We start from the raw sequence: 25491 nt of genomic DNA, 5'->3' as shown, positions 1-25491 counted from the left end.
GCTCGCAATTTCGATGGTCGCGATGGTCTCGACCATCGCGGCCATCACAAAGCACGCTCGTATAGCCTGTGGGTGGTGACCCACAGCTATACGAGCGTCCAGGAGGACGCTCCATGAAAATGGAGCCCGGCCCTCATTCAGAGCGTGCGCTCTGCTCAGAGCGTACGGCTCTGAATGAGGGCCTAAATTGTCATTTAAAACTGTAAAAAATGTAATCCTGTTGGCTCATTTGAGACTTGTGCTCAGATATGGGGCCAAATGTAATCTGGTGAGAGTTTAGCAGTAAAGTCTGACACTGTCGAGTTTTATCTTCAAAAACATCTGAATGAGATTTTAAATTGTGAGTTTTTTTGAGACTGAAAAACATGCAAGTTTGCTCTGTTGCTTTGTTCTCGGTCTCTATTACATTGGCCAAGTTTAAAAAATGTGAGAAAACTCTCACAACTTCTAAACTCTCACCCTATTACATTTGGCCCATATTCTTTTTACAAGTAACTGCCACCACGTGTTCTAAAAATAGTATATGAACACGTTCTCTAACTAACTGCAATGTATTGCTGCAAACAAAGTAAACAACATGCCATAAGGAGATTTTTAAATTGCTTGACTAATCTACAGGTCTAGATGGACAAGATGATTTACAAGTACTAAATAACCTTTTGTGTTTCTATATTCTTGTTACAGATATTGCTTATTATTCGGAACCCAAAAGATGCAGCGGTGTCTTATTACCATTTCACAAACAGCAATCCTTTGCTTCCCACATACAGCTCTTGGGACTTGTTTTTCAAAGATTTCATAAGTGGAAACAGTAAGTTATCCATACGAATATTGTATCATTAGATGCAGAAATATTAGTGATGTATCACCATTTGAATGGATACTTATTAAATGCATGTGCTGTAACACAAACATATAAATGATAATTACATTGCACTTACACTTTTTTAAACACTCCAGTTCTTGTTTAGTAGGTTCTCTGCCAAAACATAATTGATGTCTTCAAAGATATTTTACATTGTGCATTATGCTCTATACACTAATACACCATACTGTAGTTGAACACTTTAAAAATTACCCCACCAGAAGAGTTCTCAGAGGGAAGATCATGTCATTGCACCCTGATTCCCCCCACAACCATCCCACCAATTGCACTAAGAAGTGGGCGAGATGCTGGAGGGTGACCTCCACTTCCGGGAGCCTATAGGACTTCTGAACACTTCAGGAGTCTTCCATATTGTCAGATGCCTACAAGTTGATAGGTGGTAAGTGGATGGGAAACAAGAGGTTAATCCACACTTTGATTCCAAACCAGAGTTGGATCTATTAAAGATAAACAGGTGATTGATAGAAGAAAAACAGCAGTCACTAGGAAAAGGTAGTAATCTCTCGGGCTAAGGGCCTGATTCAGACCTGCTCGCAAGTGCTATGTGCTCGCGAGCGGGTCGATGTTTGGCCACTGCGCATGCGCACCCCAGAGCCAGCTCTGACATGTGCGAGACCCGGCTATCGACGGGCGCTCCGTCTCTCCGGGTCTCGCACCAAAAGGGGGCTGCTGTCGATTTTGATTGACCGCTCGCACCATTTTGGAGGCGTGGCGGGGGGTTGGCTTCACAAATGGAGGCGTTCCCAAGCGAACGCCTGCTGTTTGTGGGCGGCCCCACTGACATCACCAGTGATGTCAGTGGGAGAGCTTCCGGCTCTATAAGTGCCGGAAGCTCTCTGGGTATTGCGCCACGAGACCCTACCACAAGGGTCTCGTCGCAAGTTCCGATGGTCGCGATGGTCTTGACCATTGCGACCATCATCCTGGCCGCTCACAATAGCTGTGGGTGGCCACCCACAGCTATGCGAGCGGCCAGGAGGCCGCACAAAAAAAAAAAAAAAACGCCCTGATTCAGAGCGAGCGCTCTTTCAGAGCGTCCGTCTCTGAATCAGGCCCTAAGTACGGTAGTTATACAATACTGTGAGGCTCCAATACACCCAGTGATAGGCTTGGACACATGCAGACCCTTTTACAGAGCTAATTAAACAAGTCTTGCAGCTGCAGTCTAACTGCCCTGACCTTTAAGTCTGATGAATAATATTTATTCAGACATGAAATGTGTGTTCAGACAGATTAGTCATGCACCATAATACATAATTAAGAAACATGATGTTATTGAGTCTGAGTCTTGCACAAAAAAACTCAGTGAAAGAGACAGCTTGTAGTGTTTAACCATTAAACTACATATCAACACTCCAGATATTCCAAAAGAGTAGGCAAGAATGTGATACTAATGGTAAAAACATGACATTTCTGAGACCAACTTGCAGTGAGTACTTTCAAGTAGAGTCTGAACACAGTCGATAAAACATTCTTGATTAGATGGTCACAGCAGCACAGTAGTGTTCCAGCAGTAGCATGGAGTACTTCCACAGTTTTCAAGCTGGATGATAACAACAAAAGGTTCTCTGTTCCTCCATCCAAGACAACCTGCAACTAAATTACCTACATTTAAGTAAGCCATGAATCAACTGGGTGTGAGAAAAGGGCAGAGTTACCACCTAATCACAGGAGGTTAACACATTACTCACATGTGGCACTCTTTTGCACTGCCACATAACCCCCTGGCTGAAGGACCATATACCCTCTAATGAGCCTTGGATTCACATCTTTCATGAAATGTAGCCAGTTTAAGGGGGTTTGTGCCAAGACCACCACAAAAGATACTACTGCTAAGTAATACTGTGTTGCCAATGCCCACTTTATAGCGAGACAGTGTTTTTCAATCATGGAATAACAGCATTCGAGAAAAGAGTTTCTAACTGAAATATAAGGGGCTGATTCAGCAACATACGTAAATGCGATCGCAGTTGCGATTTCGTACGGAACGCAGCTGCGAAAATATGCTATTGCCTGCATAAAGACGCCCACTGCTGCCATCTCATATCCGTCCAATATTGCTATTCTGCATAAACATTGATTCCATCCACGCACATCCGTGAGGTACGCAGCACTTATAACAAGTCTGACCAGTTGCAAACACTGCAAATCTCCTCACACGTAGAGAGCTCTCATGCTGCATATGCAATTTCAGTGGCTAAATAATGCACGCCCATAAAACTGACAGACACGTCACCACCCCCACGTCACCACCCCCAAACGCTGACAGCCTCTCACTTTGTGTGATGTAATCGCAATGCAGAGCAAGTGGTTACCTGATGTCACTCAGCTGGAGGTTTGTGCCTTTAGAGGAGGTCTACTCTTGGGAGTGCGTTTGCACTCTACTATACGCATGTCATGGTGCGTTCAACCACCCAAGGCATGTGTATATCATATTGCAACTGCACACCCAATAGTGGCATATCTGCAGTATCTTATAAAACGGTCCAACATAGACCAACATAGGCTGTTTAATTTGAATTATTTTTAATTAACAAACATGTAACTGGCAAACAGTGTAAGTGAATAAACTACATGAAATGTTTCTAAGATGTGTATGTCTATCAGTGAGGCGGTGATGTGCAGCTTTTCTGTGAGGAGGTGATGTGCTGCCGTCAGTGAGGCGGTGATGTCCTGCTATTAGTGAGTTGGTGATGTGCTGCTGTCAGTGAGGCGGTGATGTGCTGCTGTCAGTGAGGCGGTGATGTGCTGCTGTCAGTGAGGCGGTGATGTGCTGCTGTCAGTGAGGCGGTGATGTGCTGCTATTAGTGAGTTGGTGATGTGCTGCTGTCAGCGAGGCGGTGATGTGCTGCTGTCAGTGAGGCGGTGATGTGCTGCTGTCAGTGTGGAGGTGATGTGCTGCTGTCAGTGAGTTGGTGATGTGCTGCTGTCAGTGAGGCGGTGATGTGCTGCTGTCAGTGAGGCGGTGATGTGCTGCTGTCAGTGAGGCGGTGATGTGCTGCTGTCAGTGAGGTGGTGATGTGCTGCTGTCAGTGAGGTGGTGAGGTGCTGCTGTCAGTGAGGCGGTGATGTGCTGCTGTCAGTGAGGTGGTGATGTGCTGCTATTAGTGAGTTGGTTATGTGCTGTTGTCAGTGAGGCGGTGATGTGCTGCTGTCAGTGAGGCGGTGATGTGCTGCTGTCAGTGAGCCGGTGATGTGCTGCTGTCAGTGTGGAGGTGATGTGCTGCTGTCAGTGTGGAGGTGATGTGCTGCTGTCAGTGAGGTGGTGATGTGCTGCTGTCAGTGAGGCGGTGATGTGCTGCTGTCAGTGAGGCGGTGATGTGCTGCTGTCAGTGTGGAGGTGATGTGCTGCTGTCAGTGAGGCGGTGATGTGCTGCTGCCAGTGAGGCGGTGATGTGCTGCTGTCAGTGAGTTGGTGATGTGCTGTTGTCAGTGAGGCGGTGATGTGCTGCTAGTGAGGCGGTGATGTGCTGCTGTCAGTGAGGCGGTGATGTGCTGCTGTCAGTGAGGCGGTGATGTGCTGTTGTCAGTGTGGAGGTGATGTGCTGCTGTCAGTGTGGAGGTGATGTGCTGCTGTCAGTGTGGTGGTGATGTGCTGCTGTCAGTGAGGCGGTGATGTGCTGCTGTCAGTGAGGCGGTGATGTGCTGCTGTCAGTGAGGCGGTGATGTGCTGCTGTCAGTGAGTTGGTGATGTGCTGTTGTCAGTGAGGCGGTGATGTGCTGCTGTCAGTGTGGAGGTGATGTGCTGCTGTCAGTGAGGCGGTGATGTGCTGCTGTCAGTGAGGCGGTGATGTGCTGCTGTCAGTGAGTTGGTGATGTGCTGCTGTCAGTGAGGCGGTGATGTGCTGCTGTCAGTGAGGTGGTGATGTGCTGCTGTCAGTGAGGCGGTGATGTGCCGCTGTCAGTGTGGAGGTGATGTGCCGCTGTCAGTGAGGCGGTGATGTGCCGCTGTCAGTGAGGCGGTGATGTGCCGCTGTCATTGAGGCGGTGATGTGCCGCTGTCAGTGTGGAGGTGATGTGCTGCTGTCAGTGTGGAGGTGATGTGCTGCTGTCAGTGAGGTGGTGATGTGCTGCAGTCAGTGAGGTGGTGATGTGCTGCTGTCAGTGTGGAGGTGATGTGCTGCTGTCAGTGAGGCGGTGATGTGCTGCTGTCAGTGAGGCGGTGATGTGCTGCTGTCATTGAGGCGGTGATGTGCTGCTGTCAGTGTGGAGGTGATGTGCTGCTGTCAGTGTGGAGGTGATGTGCTGCTGTCAGTGAGGTGGTGATGTGCTGCTGTCAGTGAGGTGGTGATGTGCTGCTATTAGTGAGTTGGTGATGTGCTGCTGTCAGTGAGGCAATGAGTAGTGTCTCTGTGAGTGATGCTAGTGGGAGGTTGGCTAATCAGACGCAAATGTAGCAGAGCATGGGCATGTTATTGGAGTGCCATGTGTGTTGCTGAAAGTGCTTTCGTAAAGAGATGCTGAATCGCTCATATTGCGTTTGGTGGGACTGATGATAGCATCTAAAGACGCACCAAGATGTTTTGCAGCATCGGTAGACTCTAATGGAGCGTACACACGGTCAGATTTGTCAGATTTGTCAGATGAACGACTGAATGATTAAATGATTTGAACGATTTGACCAAAGTTTTGAACGATTTGAACGATTGAACGATTTTTAACTGCATTAAAATGAATGGAATCGTCCAAGTCTGACTGCAAACCCATCAGATGTCAGATATCGTTATCTGACAAACGGGAACGCGCATCGTTGATCGTCCATCGTTCAGGCATGTCAGATATGAACGATTTTTCATCAGATATGAACGACTGAACGATTTTTAAATCGTTATCGTCCATATCTGAAGAAAAAATCTGATCGTGTGTATGCACCATAAAAGTGGGTATCTCAATCCTTGCACATTCAGACACATGGTTGTACACCATGCAAGGAGTTTTTAGCGACATTAGCATAAGGTTCCAGATGCAACTGCGGCAAAGGACGCACAGACGGGCACTGCAACATCCCACGCAGAATCAGACCCTATAAGGAGAGAGAACCCTGCCCCCTCAACAGGCCTCGCCCCAATTAGGGCCACTTCCAAAAATTTCCAGGGCTGGTTTTCCATCCCAATCAGCCCCTGTGTACAATAAACTGTTTTAAAAAGAACAGGAGCTTTCAACACTGAGCTTTACAGAGCAATTGTTTAACAGAAGCAGGGTTGCATAAAATTGGATTTAAAACAATAAATGAATAAATCAAAAACGGATTTATTTGATTTTAATAGGTATTTTTATTAAAAAATGTTTTAAATAAACATTTAAAAATGTAAAACTTTTTAATAAAAAATCCTTTTTAAATTAAAAAAATTATCTGATTTAAATCAAATAAATCTGTTTTGGATTTTTTTTAAAAAAATCCAATTTTATGCAACCCTGGAAAGGCTAAAGCTGGGTACACACTTATCCAATCCGGGGCAGATCCGACTCCCGACCAACGGGTCTGCCCAACATTGGACAAGTGTGTACGGGTCTGCCCAACATTGGACAAGTGTGTACCGCCTCTGACTATTCCGCAGACCCTGTTGGATCTGCTGGTTTTTAAACATGGTTAAAAACTAGGAGACCCGACCAGGCAACCTATATTGTATTGTGTAGGCTGCAGAGACTGGAGCTGGTGACCGATCTCCGTCCTGGCAGCCCAAAACACCATTAGCATGGTGGCGTTGGGATCCCGCATCGTCCGCCACTGCTGCGGGACGTGGCGCAAATGGCAGTGGTGGTGGCCAGACGCAGCGGGCATGGTGGTGGGATGCGGCGAGCATGGTGGTGGCAGCTAGAGGCAGTGGGCATGGCTGTGGTGGCGCAGGAGGCAGTGGCAGGATGATGCGGGGAATGGCTAGGTAATTGTCTAGGTAATGAGGTCACTGTGACGTGGTAGGTGGGCAAACATCTTTGTCCAAACATGTACTAAGAACCTCTATAGAAAACTATGTTAATTGATAGTTATCATATATATTTTTGATATTTAGTATTTTTAGTGCTTAGAGTGTGCATCTGCATCACCCCCCACAGCATTGTATATTGTTTGTTTTGGAAACCTGAAACCCTGTCCCCATCCAATAATCAGGTTATTAATTCTCAACCTCATCCTCTTCACCATTATGCTAGGTACACACTTGTCCAATCCACTGCAGATCAGACTGTTTATACAATCCCACTGCAGACATGCTTGCAGATTCTACATTAAATCTCCGCTACTCACTTTTTCCAATTTTTCAGCAGACCTCCAATCTGTGTCTGCTGAAACAGTCTGCAGAAAAAATACATTCAGCTATGCAGGAAATGGGATTTATTAATGAGGAATTTAATTTAATTATAATGGTGAAGAGGGGGAGGTTGAGAATTAATAACCTGATTATTGAATGGGGACAAGATTTCAGGTTTCCAAACAAAGCAGTATACAATGCCGTGGGGTTGCCCCCACAGAGCCATAACCATCCGCAGGCTCTTTGAGCTGGCCCTGGTTCAAAATATACAGGGAACAAGGGGTCCCCCATATTTGATGAAACAGCACCATGCTTTTGGAGCTGGCACTGGTTCTAAAAATAAGAAGAACAAAACAAATAGGGGTCCCCCATATTTGCAGAACCAGCATCGGGCTCCACTAGCAAGGGGGTAATGACGGGGTCCCCCTGCCAAAGGATTCAACCACCCTAACTAGTCAGCCTAGGCCGGGCATTCCTGGGGTAGTGGGGACCCCCAATAAAGGGGTCCCCCCTCTCCAGGGCACCCAAGGCCAGGGCTAAAGCCCGGGGCTATCCCCGACACCCCTGGACTGTGGGTGCCGAGTTGATAGTCCATTAGTAAAAGTGTAATGTTGTCTTTTAGAGGTTAAACTACAGGTCCCAGCAAGCCTCCCCACATGCTAGTACTTGGAGAACCACAAGTACCAGCAAGCAGGGCATTAAGGGCTCGCTGGTACCTACAGTATAGTATCCCTGTAAAATAAATATTAAAATAAAACAAAACACTAAATGTTTTAATAATTTATTTTGCTGCACCTTCACCTGGGGGCAGCGGCCTTTAAGATCTTTTGCATGGGCGCTGCCCATCTAGGACTTCCCCGGCATCTGCAATCTTCAGGAACTCTTCTTTGCTCCTCCGCCATCGGACTGACGCCCGCTTCCTTGTGCTGGCTTATATAAGCCAGCATAAAGGGGTGGGGCGATGGCACGGCCATGATTGGATCACTGCGGCCTTCTTGAATTTCAAAAATGGCGCCGTGATGCCATTTCTGAAATGGGAAGCTGCGCACCTGCCGAACTCTGCAAGGTAATTACTTAAATATCTCTTGCATCATCCCGCCTCCCATGCCCCCACCGCACCCCCGCCACCACCACTGCCATGCCCGCCACGTTACACCACCGCATCCCACAGCACCGGATTCCGCACTGCCGTCACACTGATGGTGTGTTGGTCTGCCAGGACTGGAGATCTGTTGTCAGCTCCGATCTCCGCAGCCTCCACACACTACAACATTGGTCACCTGGTCAGCAGTCAGGTCTCCTAGCTTTTAAGTATGTTTAAAAAACAGGAGACCCTACATGTGACCAGGATCTGATCTGCAGATCTGTCAGCGGCGGGTACACACTTGTCTAATGTCAGGCAGACCCGTCGGTCGGGAGTCGGATCTCCCAAAGATTGGACAAGTGTTTACCCAACTTACAGTAAGTCACATACTGGAGACCAATTCAGACCACTTGCAGCAGATTTTTTTCTTTTTTTTAGTCTCTCAAAGGTGCTGTCAATATTGAAAATTGAGGAATACACCTTCTGTTATACCCTGCCAAACGCAAAACGAACTGTTTTATTTATTACCAGTTAATTATATAGCGCACACATATTCTGCAGCACTTTACAGAGAATATTTGTCCATTCACATCAGTCCCTGTCCCAGTGAAGCTTACACTCTATGGAGCTCATTCAGACCCGCTCTCTAGATGCGAATTTTCGCACCCAGCATATGCAAATCCAGCGCATGCCCAGCAAGGCAGGCGACCACACGGCAAGGCACACCCACTATGTATTGGCGTATGATCACTTTGTGGATGCAAACGCCCACCAGCCTGTCTTAAGCCTCCCACTAATTTTCAGGAAGTGTATGCAAGCATGGTACCATCTGGTACAATCGGAAGCGAACGCAGCGCTTGAGGTTGACTATACGCTGCTGCAAGCACTGCGACCACAAATGGCTTCTCCTGAAGCCATTACTCTGTGCGCAGTGAGCGAATGCTTCCCAAGCTTTTGCACTGGTTCGCACATGCGCTCTGCGATGCATGCGCAGAATGTGAACATCGGCCAGCTACGAGCGGTCTGAATCAGGTCCTATATTTCCTACCACATATACACACACACATACAAGTTAGGGTTACGTTCTTATGGGAGCCAATTAACCAAGCAGTATATTTTTGGAGTGTAAGCACAGGGTTGTGGTGGGAATCGAACCCATGACCTCAGTGCTGCGAGGCAGTAATGCTAACCATTACACCATCTGTGCTGCCCAACTGTCTCTTCATGGTGTGCATTACAGCATGGTTTAAGGTCTACAATATAACAAATATTTTGTCTTTCTTTTTTCCCACATTATTTTGAAGTTAATGGTTAATCTGGCTTTCCACAGCCCAAATATGATTTAAATGCACCTTCAAATGAGTACTGTAAATAATCACGTCATCCAGGTAGGCAGCAACATAATTATGATGATGTTGAAGAATCTCATCCATAAGTTGCTGAAAGGAAGTAGGGGCCCCATTAACCCCAAAGAGAACAGTAACCCATTGAAACAAGCTCAAGGGAATTAAACAAAAAAAAACAATTTCTTTCTTAGACTCTTCAGCCAACTTGATTTGCTAATAACATGGGTAAGATTGAGGGCTGCAATATACTTGGCTGAACCCAACTGATCAATGAGTTCATCCACCCTTGGCATTGAATACCCATCAAACTATGAGACTGTTTTCACCTTTTTAAAATCTACACAAAAATGAATACTCCCATGAGCCTTAGTAAACAATACAATGGGACTACACCATTCACTATTGGACTTCCCTATTAATTGTAAAAAAAATGTCCCCTCTTTAATGATTTACTCACACCAGCCTACTGGTAGGGCCTTTGGCGAGCCACCACTCCAGGAAGGGTCAGAATATTATGCTGAATCAAGTTTGTTCTCCCCAGGGTATCTGGAAAATCAGACACTATGGGGCATATCCAATTAGCCTCGCGGCTAATTGTCGCGCTGGTGGGGATTCAATTAGCAGGGATTCTACGCACGGGTGTCCCCGAGATCCCGCGCGAGTCCCCGCTGTCGGACTTTACCTCGCACCTCATGTAGGAGCGAGGTAAAATCTGCGTTAGGCCGCCCTATTCAACCTCGCACGAGCGGGTAAAACACACTGATTCCACAGTTCTCACGGAATCAGCGTGTTCTCGCACAGGAGTCCCATTCTAATGACGCGGGGAAATAGCTATTTAATTGAATAGCTAATCCCCTCGTCCGCGGGACTTTTGCCTGACAATTAGCCGCGGGTGAAAACCAGCGGCTAATTCGATATGCCCATAGGGATTCTAAAGAATTTATCTATTCCATGGTTATGGAAGTGTCACCAACCTGAGCTCTTGGCAAAACTTTCAGAGATACTTAGGGACCCAAGTCACTTTCACCCTAATGGGATGAGCTAACCGAGTATCCTGTTCCCTCCAAGATTTCAATAAATTCACATGATAAATCTGTTTCCCTCTTTGGGGTATCTGGTCGTAGTTCACCTATCCTACTCTACAAATGACTACAAATTTACCATTTTGCTTGTAATATGCTATATGGAGTAGTTAAAAGCAATAGAACCTCTTTACCTGGTGGAAAAGTCGAGTATGAGCATTGCGATTTTATGGCCATGTCTGTTGAGATTAACATTTTTTTGTTTTTTCTGGGTAATTGATCAACTCGATGTAAATGATTTTGCATGTCCATAACATACTGAAGGACATTATGTCCTTCCCAAGACTCCCGAAAGAGATCAAGGACAAGCTCAAATGGATAAAAATGTTAGAAGCTTGGGGTACCTCTCAAATGGTCATGAGCAAGTAGGGAAGAATGTTGTCCCAGTGTCTCTTGTGACGCTTTATGAAGACAAACATAGATTTTAAAGTGTGGTAAAACCGGTCTATCAATCCATCTGTTTGGGGATGATATACTGATGTCCTCACAGAAGTTATTTTTAGAAGTTTAAACACATTCCTAACTAGTTCCTTGATCTGTATGTATTACTTTTGGAATACAAACTCTAGAATACAATTGTACATTATAGCTACCTGTTTGGCTGAAGCAGAATATAAAAGAAAAATGCCTCTGGATAGTTAGTGGCATAATCTATAGTCACCAATATACAGTAAACCAACATCCCTTAGAGCAGGGATGGGGAACCTCAGGCCTGGGGGCATTTATAAGGCCCGCGGGATCATTTAGTCTGGCCCTCTGAGCTTTTTCCTCCTAGCCTCATCTTGCTAGCAGGGTGTCTAGAATGGCACCCTGCAGCCAGAATATTTGCAGCAGTGCCACCTGGGGCATCCTTAGGATGCTTCAGACGGTCACACTGCTGCTCTTACAGCATTACTGTAATCACCGGCGCTTGTGACCCCGCCCCGTGTGACATCACACGGAGGGGCATGGCCTACACCGGGCCCACGAATAATATTATATCAAAATGGCCCTCGACAGAAAAAAGGTTCCCCATCCCTGCCTTAGAGGATGGCTCAAGGGGTCCTACAAATCAACTCCATTCTTTTCAAAAGGCTCATTTACAATTGGCAAAGGAACTAGCAGGTCATGACCGGGTTGCCTTTTCAAAAGGACTTTCCGATACAGAATATCTTACCTTAAAACAAAACACTGATATCCAATTTTCCTTTTACTATTCAGGGGTTTACCATTAACAGCTACTACAATATTTCATCATTAAAGCTTTGTTACCCCACATCATCTTGGTTATCAAGAGGTTTCCCTTTAACAATATGTATATCCCCCTAGTATCAATATCACAAAAATTAAGTCCTTCTTCACTAGTAGCCATATAATGCATGTTAAGATCAACAGATTCATGCCACTCAATAACAGTATCAGAAGATTCATGCGTATCTATAACCGTGTGAACAGGTTAATGCACCTGGGTCCAGGGGGGCCCCGCACCGCACACCCTGCACCCATAATATTACTTACCTCTCCGGAGTCCCACATCGGCGATGGCGTCCGGCGCTGTAAAACGACTGGAAAATGGCCGCGGCTGCCATTTTCCCGTCACTTGCGCATGCGCAGTACAGGGGAAAATGGCCGTCGCAGCCATTTTCCCGGTGATCTGTGCATACACTATAGATTCTGGGCACACTCTAGTGTCTAGAGTCTATAACTCCGGTGCTGGCCATGCACAGCTCAGTGGACTCCAAACGGGCCCTCTCCTGTCTAGAAACGCCCCTGCCCCACATACCCAGAAGAGTAGGCCAATCATCTGCATCCCTCCTGCTTCCTAATTTAGTGGGCAGGATGGGGAATTGATACTGGGAATCACAGGTCCGTAGGGAGGGGGATTCTTGGATAGTAACACTTGTAGATCTCCATATACACACCTTTACACTAGGGGTGAGCGGGTTCGGATTTCTGAAATCCGAACCCCCCCGAGCCCCCCCGATCCGAGTCCGATCCGAGTCAGGCTCGACTTTTCCCGCCTGACTCGGATTCTGAAATCGAGGCAAAACGTCATCTTCCCGCCTTCCGAGTCTCGCGGGTTTTGGATCCTATATAAGGTACCCACGTCGGCGCCATTTTCTCACTCGGCTGTGGACAGTGAAGAGGGAGGGTGGGAGTTAGGGCTGTGTAGTGTAGTGTAGTGTAGTGTAGTGCTGCTGTTGTCCACTACTTCAAAGTCCATAGGGGCTGGCTGTGTTGTGCTGTGCTGCTGTTGTTAATAGGGGCTGTGTCCACTACTTCAAAGTCCATAGGGGCTGGCTGGACTGTGTTGTGCAGTCAGTTCTCCATAGGGGCTGTGTCCACTCCAAAGTCCTGTGCAGTGTCCCAGTCCTAAAGAGGTGCTGTAGTGTTGTCCAGGGGGTGCTCTGTCCATCAGGGGTGCTCCCCCCAAGTGCTAAAAATATAATATATTTTCTGTGTTTGTGAATTGTGTGCGCAGTAGCCGCACGTGCATCAACAAAGTAGTGCCAAGCGTGCGCCTGTGTCATAAGTAAAGGGCCGGCTGGCTTGACCGTTAAAGGGTGCTGTAACCCCCGAAAGTACACTCCAGTCCAAACCAAAAAAAAATTATTTTCTGTGTTTGTGAATTGTGTGCGCAGTAGCCGCACGTGCATCAACAAAGTAGTGCCAAGCGTGCGCCTGTGTCATAAGTAAAGGGCCGGCTGGCTTGACCGTTAAGGGTGCTGTAACCCCCGAAAGTACACTCCAGTCCAAACCAAAAAAAAAATTATTTTCTGTGTTTGTGAATTGTGTGCGCAGTAGCCGCACGTGCATCAACACAGTAGTGCCAAGCGTGCGCCTGTGTCATAAGTAAAGGGCCGGCTGGCTTGACCGTTAAGGGTGCTGTAACCCCCGAAAGTACACTCCAGTCCAAACCAAAAAAAAAATTATTTTCTGTGTTTGTGAATTGTGTGCGCAGTAGCCGCACGTGCATCAACAAAGTAGTGCCAAGCGTGCGCCTGTGTCATAAGTAAAGGGCCGGCTGGCTTGACCGTTAAAGGGTGCTGTAACCCCCGAAAGTACACTCCAGTCCAAACCAAAAAAAAATTATTTTCTGTGTTTGTGAATTGTGTGCGCAGTAGCCGCACGTGCATCAACAAAGTAGTGCCAAGCGTGCGCCTGTGTCATAAGTAAAGGGCCGGCTGGCTTGACCGTTAAGGGTGCTGTAACCCCCGAAAGTACACTCCAGTCCAAACCAAAAAAAAATTATTTTCTGTGTTTGTGAATTGTGTGCGCAGTAGCCGCACGTGCATCAACAAAGTAGTGCCAAGCGTGCGCCTGTGTCATAAGTAAAGGGCCGGCTGGCTTGACCGTTAAGGGTGCTGTAACCCCCGAAAGTACACTCCAGTCCAAACCAAAAAAAAAATTATTTTCTGTGTTTGTGAATTGTGTGCGCAGTAGCCGCACGTGCATCAACAAAGTAGTGCCAAGCGTGCACCTGTGTCATAAGTAAAGGGCCGGCTGGCTTGACCGTTAAGGGTGCTGTAACCCCCGAAAGTACACTCCAGTCCAAACCAAAAAAAAAATTATTTTCTGTGTTTGTGAATTGTGTGCGCAGTAGCCGCACGTGCATCAACAAAGTAGTGCCAAGCGTGCGCCTGTGTCATAAGTAAAGGGCCGGCTGGCTTGACCGTTAAAGGGTGCTGTAACCCCCAAAGTACACTCCAGTCCAAACCAAAAAAAAAATTATTTTCTGTGTTTGTGAATTGTGTGCGCAGTAGCCGCACGTGCATCAACAAAGTAGTGCCAAGCGTGCGCCTGTGTCATAAGTAAAGGGCCGGCTGGCTTGACCGTTAAAGGGTGCTGTAACCCCCGAAAGTACACTCCAGTCCAAACCAAAAAAAAATTATTTTCTGTGTTTGTGAATTGTGTGCGCAGTAGCCGCACGTGCATCAACAAAGTAGTGCCAAGCGTGCGCCTGTGTCATAAGTAAAGGGCCGGCTGGCTTGACCGTTAAAGGGTGCTGTAACCCCCGAAAGTACACTCCAGTCCAAACCAAAAAAAAATTATTTTCTGTGTTTGTGAATTGTGTGCGCAGTAGCCGCACGTGCATCAACAAAGTAGTGCCAAGCGTGCGCCTGTGTCATAAATAAAGGGCCGGCTGGCTTGACCGTTAAAGGGTGCTGTAACCCACAAAGTACACTCCAGTCCAAACCCCAAAAAAAATTATTTTCTGTGTTTAGCCGCACGTATATATCAAATCGATATAACATAAATGGAGGACCAAACTTTCTCCGATAAAAATAAAATAGAGAAAGATCAAGAACCACTTCCTCCTAGTGCTGAAGCTGCTGCCACTAGTCATGACATAGACGATAACATGCCATCAACGTCGTCTGCCAAGGCCGATGCCCAATGTCATAGTAGAGGGCACATACAATCCCAAATGGCAAAGTTCAGGAAAATGACCTTGAAAAAGACATTTAAATCAGCTGAAGAGAAACGTAAACTTGCCAATATGCCATTTACGACACGGAGTGGCAAGGAACGGCTAAGGTCGATCCCTAGTATGTTCATGACTAGTGGTTCAGCTTCACATGACGATGGAAGCCCTCCTCCCACTAAAAAAATCAAAAGAGTTAAGCTGGCAAAAGCACAGCGAAGAACTGTGCTTTCTAAGAAGATATCACAAATCCCCAAGGAGAGTCCAAGTGTGGTGGTGGTTGCGATGCCTGACCTTCCCAGCACTGGACGGGAAGAGGTGGCTCTTTGCACCATTTGCACGCCCCCTGCAAGTGCTGAAAGGAGCACCCACAGTCCACTTGCTGATATGCAAATTGAAGATGTCACTGTTGAAGTACAACAGGATGAGGATACTGGTGTAGCTGGCGCTGAGGAGGAAGTTGGCGAGGAGGATTCTGATGGTGATGTGGTTTGTTTAAATCAGGCTCCGGGGGAGACAGTTGTTGTCCGTGGGATGAAAAAGCCCATCACGGTCATGCCTGGGCAGAAGACCAAACATTCCACCTCTTTGGTCTGGCAATATTTCTATCCAAATCCGGACAACAACTGTCTTGCCATATGTACCATATGTAAAGGTGAAATAAGTAGGGGTAGGGACGTCAACCACCTAGGAACATCCTCCCTTATACGGCACCTGCAGCGCGTTCATAAAAAGTTACTGTCAAGTTCAGAAACTTTGGCTAAGACCGTAAGCAGTCCAGGGACACCTAAATCCCGTTGTCCTGTTGTATCCAAGCGCCTGCAAACCACACCGTCAACTCCCTCCTCGTCAATTTCCTCCTTAGTTAGGATCGGAAGTAGTCCTGCAGGCCATGTCACTGGCATGACTGACTCTCCTATCCGGGATTCCTCCGGAGGATCCTGCATTGCTACGCCTACTGCTGCCGCTGCTGCTGTTGCTGCTGCTGGGAGTCGTTCATCATCCCAGAGAGGAAGTAGGAACACCACTACTTTTACTAAACAATTGACCCTCCAACAGTCCTTAGCGAGGAGGATGAAGTACGACAGCAGTCATCCTGAAGCAAAACGTATAACTGAGGCCTTGACTGCTATGTTGGTGTTAGACGTGCGTCCGGTATCCGCCATTAGTGCAGTGGGATTTAGACAATTGATGGAGGTAGTGTGTCCCCGGTTCCAAATCCCGTCTAGATTCCACTTCACTAGGCAGGCGATACCGAGACTGTACAGAAACGTCAGAAAAAGTGTCCTCAGTGTCCTGAAAAATGCCGTTGTACACAATGTCCACTTAACCACGGACATGTGGACAAGTGGAACAGGGCAGACTAAGGACTATATGACTGTGACAGCCCACTGGGTAGATGTATCACCTTACGCAGCAACAGCAGCAGCGTCACCAGTAGCAGCATCTCAGAAATGCCAGCTCGTTACAAGGCAGGCTACGCTGTGTATCACCGGTTTCAGTAAGAGGCACACCGCCGACAACCTCTTAGAGAAACTGAGGGAAATCATCGCCCAGTGGCTTACCCCACTTAGACTCTCCTGGGGATTTGTGATATCTGACAACGCCACCAATATTGTGCGGGCATTACATCTGGGCAAATTCCAGCACGTCCCATGTTTTGCTCACACAATAAACTTGGTGGTGCAGAATTTTCTGAAAAGCGACAGGGGCGTGCAGGAGACGCTTTGGGTGGCCCGAAAAATTTCTGGCCACTTTCGCCATTCAGCGACTGCGTGCCGAAGACTGGAGCGCCAGCAAACACTCTTGAACCTGCCCCGCCATCACCTGAAGCAAGAGGTTGTGACGCGGTGGAACTCAACCCTCTATATGCTTCAGAGGATGGAGGAGCAGCAAAAGGCCATACAAGCCTATACATCCACCTATGACATAGGCAAAGGAGGGGGTATGCACCTGACTCAAGCGCAGTGGAGAATGATTTCCGTGTTGTGCAAGGTTCTCCAGCCCTTCGAACTTGCCACACGTGAAGTCAGTTCAGACACTGCCAGCTTGAGTCAGGTCATTCCCCTCATCAGGCTTTTGCAGAAGCAGCTGGAGAAAGTGAAGGAGGAGCTAAGACGGAGCGATTCCGCTCGGCATGTGGGACTTGTGGATGAAGCCCTTCATTCGCTTTGCCAGGATTCCAGGGTGGTCAATCTGTTGAAATCAGACCACTACGTTTTGGCCACCGTGCTCGATCCTAGGTTTAAAGCCTATGTGGTGTCTCTCTTTCCGGCCGACACAAGCCTGCAGAGGTGCAAAGACCTGCTGGTGAACACACTGTCAGCTGAAGCGGAACGTGACACGTCAACGGCTCCTTCTTCATTTTCTCCTGCAACTGGGGCTGCCAGGAAAAAACTTAGGTATCCTAAGCAACCCGCTGGCGGTGATGCAGGGCAGGCAGGACCAAGTTTGGACATCTGGTCCGGACTGAAGGACCTGGCAACAATTTCTGACATGTCTACTGTCACTGCATATGATACTGTCACCATTGACAGAATGGTGGAGGATTACATCGGTGACAGCATCCAAGTAGGCATGGCAGACAGTCCATACCTGTACTGGCAGGAAAAAGAGGCAATTTGGAGGCCCCTGTACAAACTGGCTCTATTTTACCTGAGTTGCCCCCCCTCCAGTGTGTACTCCGAAAGAGTGTTTAGTGCAGCCGGGAACCTTGTCAGCGAAAGGCGTAGGAGGTTGCTTCCACAGAATGTGGAGAAGATGATGTTCATCAAAATGAATTATCAGCTCTTCCAGGGAGACCAGCCTCCAGAAGGTACAGAGGGACCTGTGGTGGTGGATTCAAGTGGGGACGAGTTAATACTTTGTGAGGATGAGGATGTACACACTGAAGAGGGTGAGGAATCGGTGGATGAGGAGGATGAGGATGACATCTTGCCTCCATAGAGCCAGTTTGTGCAGGGACACATTAATTGCCAGCTTGTTTTGTGGGGGCCCAAACGAACCAATCATTTCAGCCACAGTTGTGTGGCAGACCCTGGCGCTGAAATGATTGGTTTGTTAAAGTGTGCATGTCCTGTTTATACAACATAAGGGTGGGTGGGAGGGCCCAAGGACAATTCCATCTTGCACCTCTTTTTTTTCTTTGCATTATGTACAGTTTGGGGCCTAGTTTTTCAAACTGCCATCCTGTCTGCCACTGCAGTTTCACGCCTAGATGGGTCACGTGTTTGTGCCGCCCACTCGTGTCGCTTAGCATAGTCATCCAGCTACCTCGGTGCAACGTTTTGGACATAAAAACACTATTGTGAGGTGTGAGGTGTTCAGAATAGACTGGAAATGAGTGGAAATTAAGGTTATTGAGGTTAATAATAGCATAGGAGCAGAAAAACCTACAAATTCTGTGATTTTAGCTGTTTTTATGCTTTTTTAAAAAAAAATACAGATCCAAAACACAAAACCCAGAACCCAAAACACGGAAGGGTGGTTTTGGCAAAACCAATCCAGATCCAAAACACGAAGAAAGATCCAGATCCAAAACCAAAACACAAAACACGAAAAGTGGCCGGTGCACACCCCTACTTTACACTAATTATATTTTTAATAATGTCATTAATGGATGAAATAAATGTATTACTCTTATCTTCAGGTGTCCATCAGAGTAATATACATACCATCAGTGTTTGTGGGGACATTCTTCTCACTTTAGTAGGCAAACCTGTATATGGGCAGAATGATGGCATAGTGGTTAGCATCGATGCCTTCCAGTGCTGTGGCTATTGACTCCATTCTGGGGTGTGGTATATTATGTCGACATACAGTATGTTAATACCATGATGTCAACATGGTCTGAATGTCGACAATATGGATGTTAACACTTAACATGTTGACACAATGACAATACTGACATTATGTAGACATTGTGCATGTCAACAGTCAGAATGTCGACAATGGTATTTTAATCTAAACCTAACCCTACCTGCAGCCTAACCCAGAAATTGTGTGTCGACATACTGGCTGTCGACATTGCGACAATATCACCATTATGTAATTGTCAACAATGTGAATTTCAACATGTTGACTGTTGATATTCTGAACATGTCAAAATCCTGAATGTTGACATTATGGTGTTGACAGTTTCCCATTTTTTAATCTGTGTGGGGTTTGCATTTTCTTCTCACCATGTTTGCCTGGGTTTCTCCCGGGTGCTCCAGTTTGCTTCAACAATCCAAAAACATACAGGTACTGTAGGCTAATTGACAAAATCACCCTAGGTTGTGTGTGCATGTGTATGAACAGAATTTAGACCTTAAGCTACCCTGGGGAAGGGACTGTTCTGAATATTACATACTGCTAACAATTTCAATGCTGCATAGTATGTTGATATTATATAAATTAATAACAATAATAATACATTTCTAAATCTCTTTGCCATGCTCTATACATTGATATACTTTTATTCTTTCATGTCTAGCTAGACTAAAATCTGATTGTGCCTCATTCATTCAATACAGTTCACCTTTTGGACTTCTTACATTACAAACATGAGAAATGTGCAAGTTTTATAAAGTGTATGTTATTAATTAAGGGCCTGATTCATTACGGATTGCAACGGTGTATGCAAATCGGTCGATGGCGCATGTGTATGAAAGAAAGCCATTGCAGAGTGAGTGATGGGAGGTCAGTGTTTGGGGGTGGTGATGGGGGAGTGATTGGAGAAATGCAGGCGTGCCAGTCATTTTGAACACCGTTGCATGGGCATGCATAAATTAGCCACTGCGACGGCACACGCAGACCTTTTGTAATTGTGCCTGAGGGGCTGATGTTACTCAATGTTCCCAATGCAGGACTGAAAGGTATTACGGATGTGAGATAGTGGTAGTGGGCGGCTCTATGCTGGCTGTGTGACAGCTTTGCAATTACATTCATTAGCATATTTTTGCAGCAGACCTGCGTGCGTAATCGCATCCGAATAGCGATCCGTAATGAATCTGGTCCTAAGCACGTTTTTGCATTCGTTTCATGAATTTGGAATACATTGTTTATGAAATACTTGAACAGATTGATCAAGATTGATACAAGTCATGTAAAAGTATTTGCACAGAACGGTTCAAAATACCCTTTACTATTATACACATGATGCAATAAAGATGGTTCCATTCATTCGATTACAAAACAAGAGCTTACATTGTTAAGTAGGCATTTTAATTGCATTTAAAGCCATTTGGCGGTTTTGGAATATTTTGAAAGATGATCACTAATTATCTGTTTGTTCTGATTTTTGTGTTTTTTCTATTATAGTAATTTATGGATCATATTTTGATCATGCTTGTGGCTGGGAGAAACATATTGATGATGGGAATATACTTGTACTTACATTTGAAGATATGAAAACGGTGAGTGATTACCTTTATAGTATCTATTTTAAATAACTTTATTAACCATCTTAGGTTATTAGGTGCAGTGCTGGCTAATTCAGTTATGATGATGCTCTCCTTGCACACCGCGCATATATGAGCCCTTAATCCCAAATTACGGCTGTTTTAATTGTGGGCATGGTTGTCAACATTTCACAGTAGATTCCAGGGACACTTTGCTGTTGAGTTGGTGAATCCAAGTACATTGTTTATAATATCAGTCATTTTGGACTTTGAAAGAGTAAAATCCTCAAATTGCAAGTTTTTTTCTTTCTACATAAACTACTGTAACACATAAAGGGCCTAAGTCTGAGTAGCATGCAATGACGATATTCATGCAGATGGTCAATGTTTTTCAACTGCGCATGGATCCCGTGGTGTGTACGCATAGAGGCACAGTTGCAATTGAGAGGCATGATATCCAAAGTGTCTTCGAAATGTGCCTGGCGTTTCTTGCCAGTGACTGGTGGCACTAAAATGGTCCATCTTATGGGCGTGTTGCTGAAATGGTTGCGAACTCAAGGGCTGATTCAGTCCTGGACGCAGTCCTGATTGGATTGCAATTGACAATTGGTTTCGGGACTGCACCGAGACCACAGTGCGCATGTGCTGCAATGTTGCTGAGATCCCCAGTTGTAGTGCGCTATACGCTACAGGCGCTGGTCAGCCTAAAAGGGCAGCATTCCTCAAAACGAAGCATGTTGACTCAGTTTTGGGGGCGTACCAAAGCCATGAACTACGTCTTCTGTCAAAGATTCATTGGACTCGGCACCTTACATGTGGTGGACATTCGGAGTAACCCTGAGATTACAAGAAAAAGGGGAGAGGGGGGGAAGAGAAGTGGGGAAAGGCTGCACTGGGGTGTTGAAACAGTTTCAATGTATATCTGTTATATAGTCTTCCCTAAAATTGGGAAACTAGGATAACTGGAATCCCTGTTTGTAAGAGATGAGAGGTTGAGAAGGTGCTCCCCTACAGTAAGTAGGAGACGTTTAATTGGAAGGAAATGTGCCCCCATAAAATAGTAATTTAACCCTGAGATTACTCAGAATGTCCAATGGTCCGCTGATGTTCCCAATGGTGATCCAATGCTGCATCTTTGGACACATGCAGCAGATCTAAGAAGGCATAGGTAGGTGTCTCAATTCAAGAGACAACACCTACGTTATGTACATACCTTCTCAGATCCGCTGCAACCAAAAACGCAGCACCGATGACTCTTGCACCCACATCTGAATCAGGCCCTTAATCACTTGGAGGCCATACTCTGATCTCAGAATCTGCACCTAGCATGCGGCTGATGCAAGTTTTGATGGTGCGACCATTGATTGCGTCTAAAGATGCACCAAGCAATATTTCAGCATCTAAAGAAGCTCAAGGTAAGCTTCTCAGCCCTTACACATTAAGGGAGTTATTTACTAAGCCTTGGATGGAGATAGTGTAAGGAGATAACGTACCAACCAATCAGCTCCTAACTGCCATGTCACAGGGTGTTTGAAAAATGACAGTTAGGAGCTGTTTGGCTGGTTCTTTATCTCCATTCCCTTTATCTCCATCCAAGGCTTAGTAAATAGTCCCCTAAGACACCTGAGGGGAAATGCTGATGCTAACACTGGCATGAAGTCATAGGTGCAACTATGGCAAAAGACGTTAAAGCAGTCACAGCAGCATGCAACTCAGAAACGGCCCAAAAAACCGCAGGGTAACCCTAAAAGGTACCTTATTATGCAGTTTGACAATGTTGAAAAATAGGGACATGTCCAATGAAAACATTTTCAGGAACAAATCAAAGTTAGAGACAATAGACCATATGTGTTATAGGTATAGTTTTCTTAAAATGTACATATTTATTTATATAACTCTATAAAATTATTACAGAAATGTATTATTTTGAGAATTTTAAATATTATATAAGTTTAGTTTTATTTGCATTAATTTATGTTAATTGTTACTTTATGCTCTTACAGGACTTTGCTGCAGAATTAAGGAAAATATCTGATTTCTATGGGTTATCTTTGACAGACGAGCAAATCCAGAAGGTTCAAAACAAAACTACTTTTAAATCTATGAAAGATAAATCCGGTGATACTCATGGGAAATATGGAAATGTTATCTTCCGAAAAGGTAAATAAACACAATTACATGAATGGTTTACTCTTAGAATAGAAAAATCCCATGTTCTTCAGACCCACGCGGTACTTGTACATAGGGGTTACAATACATGATCACATCTGCAATGAACAATACATAATATACCAGCAGGTAATTTTTCTATACATTTTGAGCAAACAAAACTTTGTTAAATAATTTTCATCAACTTTCCAACTATGGCCCTAAGAGCAGGTAAAGGAACTAATATATATCAAAGGCTGAACATTATGCCTCGCAGTATAGAGGCCATATTTATTAATATTATTTTTAGTAAAATAATGTAAAAACTTTTGTTTTCACAATATTTTAGTACCACTTAAATGTATCAAAGGACTTTTTTGAAGAAAGTTTTCATAAAATAAACTACACCAAGCCCTTAAATTTGCATTCTTTTAGTAAACATCGCATTTCCCATACTTGTAATGGGAAATGCGATCTGTTTCAGACTTTCTTTAGATGGTAGATGGTTCCCCCCTATTTCACCTACTCCAGCTCAGCCTTCCCTGCTTGCTGACGGGGAAAGGCAGAGCCTGGAGTTGGCTTCAGTGATCAGCCATGTGTGTATGATAGACCACAGGCTGATGACAGTGAAAATAAATAGTTAAAATAGAAAATAAATCAAATAAAACTTACCTGCACCCTGGTATCAGTGATCGGTGTCTACTTCTGTGTGACATGGTCAGCTGATCTGTGCGACCTCAGCTGAGATGCCTGCCGGGACTTTCACAGCATCTCAGCCAGCTACTGCACAGATCAGATGACCAGGTGACACAGAAGGAGGCACTGATCACTGGTCCTGCAGCAGCACTGGCGTAAGTTCATCCCAGATGCCCGGAGGCAAGTTATAACTTGGTGCCCCCCCCCCCCCCCCCCCGTCAGCGCCGCTGACACTGTAATGTAGCGATTCGTATGCACACAGGCTATAGATAAACGAAGGCAGCAGCTGATGGTCTGACATGGAGCTCTCCACTAGTGTATGGTGGCTTCTCAGGTGCTGAGAAGGGGTGCCATGTATTGGGCGACCACGACGGTACACTCTGGGTACATAGTTACAGCCCTACGTGGGATGAATATGCTGTGGACAACGGAGGAGGTGCCCTTTCAGAGCTGGAGCCCGGCGGCAGGCGCCTCCATTGTCTCCCATAGTTCTGCCTCTGTATTTGATTTATTTTCTAATGGGAGCCAGGAGGGAGATCTGGGAGGAAGTGTTTGGAGGGGATTCGCAGGGACAGAGCTTTCTCTCAAGCTCTGTCCCTGCATGTGATATTTAATAAAACATTGAGGTGTATCCAAATAACGCATTACAAATTTTGGTGAATATATCACATCCCACATTGTGTAAAATATGCCTGTTAACAAATCTACTGTTCTTCAATGTAAAGTAAATTTCTGTGATTAAATGCCGCTATGGCGGAATGTAATAAGTTTCAATTTGGCAGAAGTGCAGATGTTTTTGCAGCAGGTTTTAATGTGGCGATTTATTTAAAACAATAGTAACTGTGAATCCCATGTCAGAATCTGCACTTTTGACCAAATGTAATAGTCTGCGGGGTGCAGAATATCAGAGGCATAACGTGGAGCCTTAGCACCCCGAGCAGGCTTATGTCATTGTACCCATCCCCCTCCATACTGTATATACACTATGCACCAAGATCTTAGATGACTGAGTAGTTGTAACATGATTGCAAAGTACAGTAAAACACTCCTATAGATCATCGGATTGATCAGCTGGGGAACTTTTCATTGTAACAATTTTACATTTTTTAACGTTTAGTTATGTCTCTTTTAGGTGAAATCGGGGACTGGAAGAGTCTTTTTACTGAAGAACAGAGTAAAGAGGTGGACGCCAAGTTTGAGGAGATGCTCGCAGGAACAAAGCTGGGAGAGAAGCTGAACTATAAAAAATATTGTACATTTTAGGGAAGTCTTTAGATCTGTTTTTTTCAAGTCAATTGATGTGTTTTTGAGATAAAGTTGCGACACGGCCTCAAACATATGTTTTAAATGTATTTTGATTAACTCCAGTTAAGCCCAACCTAACCGAAACTGTTCAGTTTACAAATGATTAAAACATTCTTTGATTATAAGCGAACAAAATGTGATCCGCATTTCAGGATATTGAGAGACTTGTGTTTTGTTGCTTCTTAAAACTTTGCTCCTTTTGTTCATTTAAAAAAAAAGTGCAAGGTCTTCATTCTATATTAAAACAGGAGGGGAGGGAAGAGGATGTAGGGGGAGGAATGTACAGTAGAGGTAAGGGATCATGCGATCACAATGAGAAACCAAATATGATTTTACTAATTGTCAATGATGTTCAGTAATATTGTAAAATGCAGGATTGTGATTTTTTTTGTTGTTTGCCTGCTTTTCTATGGGCCTGATTCAGCACGGATCACTGCTACTTAATCTCATGCAATAAAGCTGAGAAAATATGCTAATATCTGCCACTGCTCAGCCAGCATAGAGATGCCCACTACTGGCTTCTCACACCCGTAAAACCTCACAGTCCTACATTTACTTCGGTAACATTGAGCAACATCAGCCCCTCACACACAATTACAGCAGCTCTGACCCATCTTAGAATTTGCAAGTCTCGTCGCCTGCAGTGAGTGCTCCAGCTACGTAGGTAATCGCAGTGGCTAGTTTATGCACACCCATGCACAGAGCCGGCCCTAGGCATAGGCATTCCAGGCAAATGCCTAGGGCATTTGGAATGCCTAAGGGGCATCCTGCGGCCCCGCGACAAAGAAGGGGCCTGCATTGCTAGTAATGAGTTACATTGACTCATTATTACAGTTGTACCTTGCGCTGCGGCTGGCCGCGGGCAGTCTGACTGTGGCCAGAGGAGGAGGAGGGGGGTCCTCCCCTTCTT

At 45.5% G+C, this 25491-nt stretch overlaps 1 protein-coding gene across 1 annotated transcript in view; it reads left to right on the top strand.

The window, feature by feature from the left end:
* Nucleotides 1–24818, top strand: part of LOC148521935 (sulfotransferase 6B1-like) — a 69534-nt gene extending 44716 nt beyond the window's left edge. Inside the window, exons 4-7 of the mRNA XM_088474501.1 lie at nt 685–811; nt 20353–20447; nt 22436–22592; nt 24409–24818. Of these exons, the coding sequence (XP_088330627.1) occupies nt 685–811; nt 20353–20447; nt 22436–22592; nt 24409–24539 (510 nt within the window). The 3' untranslated portion in view covers nt 24540–24818. The remainder of the gene's footprint in view (nt 1–684; nt 812–20352; nt 20448–22435; nt 22593–24408) is intronic.
* Nucleotides 24819–25491: the final 673 nt, after the last annotated feature.

Source organism: Taudactylus pleione, unplaced genomic scaffold (genome assembly GCF_031769625.1).
Source record: "Taudactylus pleione unplaced genomic scaffold, aTauple2 ptg000154l, whole genome shotgun sequence".
NCBI lineage: Eukaryota > Metazoa > Chordata > Amphibia > Anura > Myobatrachidae > Taudactylus > Taudactylus pleione.
The sequence above is the reverse complement of the archived record's forward strand: the minus strand, read 5'-3'. Positions and strand labels throughout refer to the sequence as shown.